The 9,233-nt window shown below is 36.1% G+C and overlaps 1 protein-coding gene across 4 annotated transcripts in view; it reads right to left on the bottom strand.

Moving 5' to 3' along the window:
• Positions 1 to 6,163: 6,163 nt before the first annotated feature.
• The window catches only part of sdk (sidekick cell adhesion molecule), a 460,070-nt gene continuing 457,000 nt past the window's right edge, over positions 6,164 to 9,233 (bottom strand). For 3 of the 4 annotated variants that reach the window (XM_069838943.1, XM_069838944.1, XM_069838945.1), the window contains one exon: positions 6,164 to 6,722. In XM_069838943.1, coding sequence (XP_069695044.1) covers positions 6,480 to 6,722 — 243 coding nt within the window. In that variant the 3' untranslated portion in view covers positions 6,164 to 6,479. The remainder of the gene's footprint in view (positions 6,723 to 9,233) is intronic. The other variant, XM_069838942.1, reaches the window with a different exon arrangement.

Here is a 9,233-nt window from a genome sequence, read left to right as displayed (position 1 = left end):
TCAAGGTCCTGTTAACTTATGTAATGCATTTTTATGTAGAAAATGAGTATAATAGATCAGGCATAGAGATTAGTTTCTGTGAAAACCCAAGTGTTGTACAATTAATAGAATGCTCACAATCCAAATCTAGAAGTTTTCTGAGTTAGAGTAGCGACATCACACATCCCAGCTCTGCTAAGCTTGTTTGCATCATCAGTGGTCAGCATGGCTTTCCTAAAATAGTTCAATTACTTGGTGTTGCTGGAATTAGGCCATGGACTATCAATTTGAACCAAGAAGTCATAAGAATATGGAAAGAAAACAATGAGAATTAGACCAGCAAGGAACTGCAGAACTGGAATGTCTGCTGTGAATTCATCCCTTCAGCAACTCGTCAAATTGCTCCTGCTGTTGTAAAATTGTCATAATAAGAGATATGAAGGGAAATGCTGAGTACATTACATTTTATAATGCCTTTATACTGTTGTACTAATCAGGCATATTGAACACTGCTAAAACAACAGGAACATCACACTTTGTAGCTTACTTGTACACATTGTTTACTGGATTATTTCTTGGAACTCCCTCGAAAGAGGAAAGTAAACGTAATTAATAAAAATAGTGAATAATACTCTGAGCCTAACGACTACAGACACTTTCAAACTGTCGAAAAGAGAAATTTCGTTTTTGATTTTATTTTCACAGTCTGACTCATAGCTGAGCTCGGCATATCAGCACAGAATAACAAGCAATTTAAGAAAAAGAACTACGGCCTATATCTGTATAGTAATAGAACTACTTTATAATGTTACCAAATATTCCTTCTTGTTAGAGATTTTCAATAACTTTACCTCTCAAATATATCTTTGAACATTTATCGCAGTGTTAGTGATAACTCGATTGGTTAAAAAAAAAGAAAACTACCCATTAATAACTGATTCCGAAAACTTATGAGATTTTAAAAATAAATTCAAAGTTTTAACTCATACATTCGATAGCAAAATATGAATGGCTTTGTATCAAGTGTCTTGAGAATCAAATATTTGATAGCAGTATACGTATCTGAAGTTTTTAGTGGACAGAGTTACTATTACCTTCAAAGTTTTTTGAACCTCGAGAAAGAGCAACTCTTCTCAGTTTCCAGTGACTCAAGACAGTCACTGGAGCGATACAGCTTAAAACATCGGGTCCACCGCTATGGAGTAACGCTTAGTATGTCTGACCGTGAAATGAGCAGATCCAGTTGAGGCTTTTTCCAGGGTTTCCCCTCAACCCATTAAGAACAAAAGCTGGGTAACTTTCAGCGCTGGACCCTGGACTCATTTCGTTGGCATTATCACCATCTCATTCAGACACTAGATAACCTTAGGAGTTAATAAAGAGTTCTGAAATAACCAACGGAGGTATATTCGACTGCAGCAGCTGTTGCATTTCCCTCACACACACCATAAATAACATATTGGCATATTCTTTAGTTGTAAATTTATACAGCATATTGAGACAACTAACAAGCTGCTAACTTCACAATGTATGACCGTCAACTGAACATGTGATAAATGACTCGGTGCATTGCAAAGTGCATGGAGCTCTATTCACACCAATATGTTTAGAAAATCAGTGATTATTCGTGAATTATGTGAGATAGGAAAAGTTTATTGGGAAAATATGTTCCAAACCATTTCAGGAAAATGCTACATTAGTAGTGGTAAAACTTAGTGAATCACCCTGTATAGATATCGAAGTACAGTAGAACCCCGATTAACCGTCACCCTATTAACCGATCGTCGGATTATCCAATTGTCCTCTCGAGTTTTTTTTTTTTTTTTTTTTTAATTTTAGGCAGAAAAATATGTGAAGTACTGTGCATTACATTAGTACGTACTTTTACTAGAAAGGTTATTTCCAGCTTTAGCAGGAATGCTGCCACTATCCGCAACAGACACAGTTACTTGTGGAAGGGGGTGTTTTTCCCAGCTTGTACAATAACCACTACCTGCTTTCAGAGGAATGACCCAGAGAACTTCCACACAATTACAGCCAATGCACCGTTCAGTCATTGTTCTACTGTCGTGTGCCTGAACTGTGTAGCTACTATGCAAAAATGTCTTCTACGAGCATCAGAAGAAAACATATTGTCTTCAGTATCGAAAAAAAAGTGCTTATAATCTAGCAGTTCGGGAAAGGAGGAACTGTGGCTCGTCTGGCATCAGAATACGAGATTGGCGTAACAATAAATTAAGAATGGACATAAGGACAAAGTTAAATAAATCTGAAGTCCAAAGAAAAGTAACTGACTTCTTCTCAGCACAGAAGTTATAAGAATCTGTAGATTGTTTAAATAAATCCAATTTTCTTGCGTTTTTAGTTGCATATTACTGTACTTCTTTGTGTTTATTAGTTGTAAACAGCATAATATTGTATAGTGTAGTGTGTTGTATGAAGATGCCAGCGGTTGCAGTACGGCAGAAGCTTCAAATTACGAAATTGTAAGTACTTTGCACTTGATTTATGAACATTTTTTATAGTACAGATTATCCGATTTTTTCGATTAACCGTTCAGTCCACCCTCTTCATTACCACGGATAATCGAGGTTCTACTGTAGAACTTGACATGGTTATAAAAGTCACCAAAAGGAATTACCCGAACTTTTAAAAATGATTGAACCATGGTGTAGAATATACATAGATGGTTTACTTAAAGAGGCAGAAGCAGGTTTCAAGAGTTTATTCTGAATTCCCACATTGGGTCAAGATGCTAATAATTTCGACGGGAAGATCTTAACTAGCAGAGCTGCATTAGGAAATGAACTTTACAGACCCAACATAAACAGACAAACCAAAAAAGAAAAAATAGTAATCGTGATTCTAAGGACCATCACAAAATATAAGTGCAGCTAATAAACAACTGAAATCTTACAACAATTACCAAACTGTTAGGATCAGAAACACAGAAGTAATTCTTTTTATGGATTCCAAAACATGTTGGTTTAGAAAAGAATGGAACTGCTGATATTTTGGCAAAAAGAGCCTCCAAAGTCAAGATAAAACTTTACATTAGAGCTTCCCTTAAATTATATGCTTATAAAAAAGGTACCGTAAAATGGGGTGAATAGGATAAAAACTTCAGTCTTGGTTATAAAGTTTGTTATAAACTGCAATTGAGCGGGAAGACAGTCATTGCTTACTAGAAGAATGATAGTAACCAATGACTGTGATCCCGCTCAAGTACAGTTTATAACAAACTTTATAACCAAGAATAAAGTTTTGATCCTATTCACCCCATTTTACGGTATTTTCTGAACAAGTACACCAAAAAATAATTACAAAAATTAAGAAAGACAATATGAAGACCTAAATATGACACAAATATCTTGTGATGAAACCAAGAAAAGTAGGTGTAGCTCAATTTTGATTCTCGTTGGATATGATTCTCTTATAGAACATTTCTTCAGAATGACAATTACTATCCATTGTGCATGAATGAAAATAAAACTTTTAATAAAGAACATCTATTGGAATGCAGCCAATTTCATAGTGATAAAGAGAATAATGATCATTTAGTAGCCTTATATTGGGAAGCTAGGGAGAAAATTATTAATATCAATAACCCAGGTAGCCATTAGCAATCAACCAACCATCTCTGATATCCAGAACTGAATTATTATGAAGGATTTGGGCGCTCCTACGGCCTAATTTTAAGATATTGTTGCAGCATTTATTTGAAGGAACTGACGAAAATCTTATTCCTCCTAAATATCTCAGCACACCATTCTGTTGCAAGTATACTCAGAGGGAGGGGGGGGGGGGGGTATTTTTTTTTTTTCACTTATCTGTAATCCTAATCACCACCACCGTCAATCAACTCACCAAGAGTTAAAAATAAATTCGTAAGTTTGTGCATTATCTTCACATATGATAAAAAAAAATGAAAAACAGAAGCTGAAGATTATAATCACCTTTCAAATGTGTACTACGTAATAAATGGAAAAATAAACCTACATGGAATATGATACCAAGGATGTAAATAAATATACAAAGTTCAAAAGTTCACTTCAGTGTTTTAATTTTAGAAAATAATCATTGTAACAGCATTGCACAATGTTCAGAATACTTTAAAGTATAAATAATGATTTATAAATGGCAGTGGTTTTAAAACAGTACAGGATACAGGATATAAAACCATTACAAAGACTGTCTTGGTAAATCACGCAGAAAGTGTAGACACTATGCAAAATCTGTAGAGCTGCAAGTACCAATACTGAGAAGAACTTACACTACGTTCTGCAGGAAATGAATGATTTAAAATGATTAATTGATGAACTAGTGGACTTACTCGTGTTAAATATGTAATATTTGTCCGGCTTACAGCTGTTTCAGTGCTTCACGCACCATCATCAGAGCCTACTTGATTGCGGCGTCATCTCGAACTTCTCTGCCTGTTAGGAGGGTGTGTTTTATTGTTGGAAGGTGTTGAAGTGTGGAGTCGAATAGTGTGTGTGTACTGAAATTGATCTGTGTGTTGAGGATTTGATCGGGGTGTGTTTTAGTGTATTTGTGTATTTCGTATTGTTCTAGTGTGTTGAGTTTTTGGTTCTTGGGTTGTGTGTGTAGGATTTCCATGTCCGTATTTATGTTATTGTATGTATGGTTAGCATTGGTTATGTGATCAGCGTATGTAGATGTATTGTGTCCTCTGGTTATAGCTTTAATGTGTTCTTTGTAGTGTGTTTGGAATGATCTGCCTTTCTGTCCTATGTAGAACTTGTCGCAACTATTACATGTGAGTTTGTATACACCTGTGTGGTTGTATTTATTTGTTTGTGTTTTTTGTGTGTTGAGATATCTTTGTAGTGTGTTTTCTGTTATGTTGTATTTCTGTTTTCTGAATGAAGATGCGATCTTATGTGTGCTTTTGTTTTCATATGTTAGTGTGATATATTTCTTGTGTTCTTGTGTTTGTGTTGTGTTTTGTGTATTTTTGTTTTGTCTTCCTTATGATGTTGTCTATTATGTTTGGATTGTATCCGTTTTCTTGTGCTATGTATTTGATTGTGTTCACTTCTTCATTGTAGTGTTGTTGGTTCATGGGTATGTTGAGTAATCTGTGTACCATTGTCCTGAATGCAGCATGTTTGTGTTGTGTGGGGTGGTTAGATGTGTTGTGTATGTGTGTGGTGGTGGTGGTTGGTTTTCTGTATATTTTGAAGGTGTGTTTTGAAGCACTGAAACAGCTGTAAGCCGGACAAATATTACATATTTAACACGAGTAAGTCTACTAGTTCATCAATTAATTATATTCAAGTGTTAAAAGTGGTGTACGCAAGATTCAAAATGGATTTAAAATGAATTAAAATCATGTTATATCGCAAAAAATATAAGTGATACGGCTTTGAAGATAGGAGTAAATTTGTGTAGTAATTAAACAACTGTACAGATTTCACATAAATATCTACAGGATAATGAAATCAACAATGTTTGAGGTTTAATCAGTCAGACTTCGAATGAGAAGTTGAGAATTTCTGGTTATGTGATGCTAGTGTTTTCATCCAGAAGTACATAAATGACGTAAAGCACAAACAAAATATTCATATAAATTTAATATTTCAAAGTACGCTACATTTATATGGCAACATAAATTTGTTTAAAGTTTCATCGTACTTTTGTGACTATAATATCTGAATATATAATTATTTCGGTCAATTTTGTGCTTGTTTTTTCAGATGTTGAATTTTCACAAAAGTAAAGTTCTTCAGGCTTACTTTCATCTCTCCATTTTTTACACTAATTAAATAAGTAGCGAGAACTATGGAATGATATATATACACTGTCAATGTACTCTTATAAAAGTAGAGTACTATATAATAGTGCCTGTCAGTATAAGCACTATCAAATACACTTCACACATATTCGCTCTCACTTTCAAACTTCTTGCACACACAGCTTAAATATAGTCAACTTATGCTCAAGGTAAGTCTACACCAGGCATGGGCATCTCTGAGCCACTGAATGCAGCAGCAAAGGAATACAGTCTTTTCACATTTAGGTCAAGTACAGTGGCACACTTACCTCAATATGCAGACACCGCATCCTCATACATATTTCAGTACTGGTTGCTTAAATACCTGGAGGGAACGGCTTGGTAAGTAGCCATACGAATGGGGAGGAGTCCAGTTGCCGCCCATGCCCCCATAATCGCCTTGCACACTGTTTCACTTATGTACAAAATTGCGAAAATCTTGCACAGACAATTTTAACTATTAAGTATCACAGATTAGCGAGCAGTAGTAGAACATAAATATGGCAGATAAATCTACTTTGGCTCACAGTTTGATCTTCACTGGCATCTGACAAACTAACAAAGTGTTCAGTCACACAATTCCAAGGGAAACTGACGTAGACAGTGGATGGAATGTCAACAGTGAACATCCTTTATCGAGTCTTTCAGATTTTATAGCCACAGAGAGATCAGATTCAGCAGAAATGCTGTGGATCACAGACTATCATACAAACGACGAGAACCCTGGCAGAGGAGCCCTGGACCTTGCCATGTTGTTCATAATGATCTGTCCTCCATTGAGGCTCATGACCGCACTCCCCTCTGGCTCAGAGTCTGTATAACTTGAGTAGTTACGAACAGGTTTCTGGCGCTTCCATGATTGTCGTAATGAATCATTCACATTGGCGTAATGATTCACAAATGAATGTGGATCCGATCGCTCACTTTCATTTTCACTTTCTGATCCCTGGAAAACAAATCAGTTACTCATTAGACACACACATTATGCTGGACTAAATATGACAAATAACTGCTAAAAAAAATGTACCAGTGGCTGCCCAGAGATTGAAACTTTAGCACACGTCTTGGGATTCTGTGAACAGGGATTGCTCTTTAGGAACTCTAGACATCATCTTATAAGATCCAAAATTGCTGCCACATTAAGAAATAAGGACTAGATAGTAGAAGAAGAAATCTCCTGTCTAGCTGAAAATGGGTCAAGGAGAGGAGTAGATATTTTAGCATACAATGCTGACACTAAACAGGGCATCATTGTGGACCCCACGATACGTTTTGAAGTAGGATGTCATCAGTCAGCCGAGGTCCACCTTGAGGAGAAGTCGATCTATGAGTCTACAGTCAACTATTTGAAGCTCAAATTTGCCTTAATTCACGTTGAGGTATTTGGCTTGCTCATAGGTGCTCGAGAGACTATAGCAGCTTCTTTCGAAGAATTTCGACGGCAGTTTGCTCTGCCAACATCTCTGAGGGAAGACATTGTGATAACTGTGTTAAAAAATCCTGCCAAATCCTAATTAATCACATGGTGCCACATTAATAGAAATTGTAATTTTTCATGTCCTTTTCTTTGTTTCCTTTTTTTTTTTTAATTTAATATCTATGTTTACAAAATATGTATATTAATTTTTTTGAGGATATACTGAGTCTGTAAGGGCTACCCTCAATGGGGGGGGGGGGCAGTTTTTGTAATAAATAAATAATTCATTAACTTCAACTTTTTAATGGGAGGACCTGTAAATGAAGTACACAATCAATCGAGCACAATATCCTTACCTGTTGCAATGCTAAGTGATCAGTGAAATTGAGGACCGTTTTTGCAAAACTTGCTATTTGCAAAATTGAGATTTTGATGGATTCGTTAACATAAGGCAGGCCTCTATAAGATGTTCAAAGCGTCTTAGTAATATTGGTTTATTTCTCTTCATTGTAGTGTGTCAAAGTATGATCGTTTTTTCAAAACTTGCTTTCTGCTATAAGTGAGAGATACAGCAAAACTTCCTTACTATAGTGTTTTGTCTCTCCTGTAAAATTTAGTTTTTTTCAGTTAGCAAGTTTTGCAAAAACGGTCCTCAATTATACAGTGAATATAAGTTACTTCTTTTTTATTTTATTTTCTCTGATGACAGATACATACTTTGAACACATTCATTCATGTGTGTCTTCAGGATTACATGCCAATACTTTACATTACTTGACTGTCCAAAGTAATGTCTCTGATGCAACACATTGAACTCTTTTACTTTTCACCTATACAAAAATACTGTCATATTGTCAGAATCTAAAGCTGCAATTCAGGCAATAGCATCCACCACTTACCCCAAAATGAAGAAAATTAAAGAAATACATTCTATGATTGAGCAAATTCAAAAGCTTGGAAAAAAAAATTAGATATGCAATGGATTCCAGCACCTTATAATATACAAGGAAATTAAAAAGCTACAAAATTAAACAAAAAACTGCATTTCCTTATCAATCAATAAAATGAATAATAAAGAAGAAAATAAATGAAAATTGTAAACTTTAGGAACTTTCGGAGAACCTACTCCAGATTTGCCTCCAATGCATACATCACTGACTACTGCGTGTTCATTTCAAAGTGTGTCATGACGTCACTGTTGTGAGTCAGCGATTTGAAGCGAGTTTCAGCTTTTATGTCAGAGAAGTTGCCTATTAATCAAGGCATTCAATCTGAACTTGAGAACGTGTACTGTATAACTTGAATGTTGTAACAGATGGCGGTCTGTACTGTCTGTGTGCTACCATAACCTCTTTCGAACTGTGTTTTGTGCGGGCAAGTCGTACGCAGGGTATTTGTTATCATCGGTTGCGTACTGCAACATTCCACAATACAAATCAAATACTCCGTGTCCATGTTGACCGTCCAAGTTAATGTCAACAAATACGTAAATAATTGTCTTAATCCTCTCCCCATATCCCGACAAAGAAAAAAAACTCACCTCAGTACGTGTTTCCAAACAGTTCACATTCCTGCCACTACCGGCGTTACCGTACATATCAGTAAGTACTCTTCAGAATGAACGCCGTACTTGCTAGGCAACTTCTCTGGCACATAAGTAATATGCCTCTGCGGAAGTGTAGGAAGATTGAATTCTCTAGTCGACCTGGTTGGCGAGTTGGTATAGCGCTGGCCTTCTATGCCCAAGGTCGCGGGTTCGATCCCGGGCCAGGTTGATGGCATTTAAGTGTGCTTAAATGCGACAGGCTCATGTCGGTAGATTTACTGGCATGTAAAAGAACTCCTGCGGGACAAAATTCTGGCACATCCGGCGACGCTGATATAACCTCTGCAGTTGCGAGCGTCGTTAAATAAAACATAACTTTTTTTTTTTTAATTCTCTAGGCTCATCGACTAGCCACATGACGGCATACAGCAAGCCATAACATACTTTGAACTGAACACGCAGTAGTAACATAGTACACTAATCAGACTTCAGAT

Source organism: Periplaneta americana, chromosome 11, assembly GCF_040183065.1.
Source record: "Periplaneta americana isolate PAMFEO1 chromosome 11, P.americana_PAMFEO1_priV1, whole genome shotgun sequence".
NCBI classification, from domain to species: Eukaryota; Metazoa; Arthropoda; class Insecta; order Blattodea; family Blattidae; genus Periplaneta; species Periplaneta americana.
This window is presented reverse-complemented; position numbering and strand designations above follow the sequence as displayed.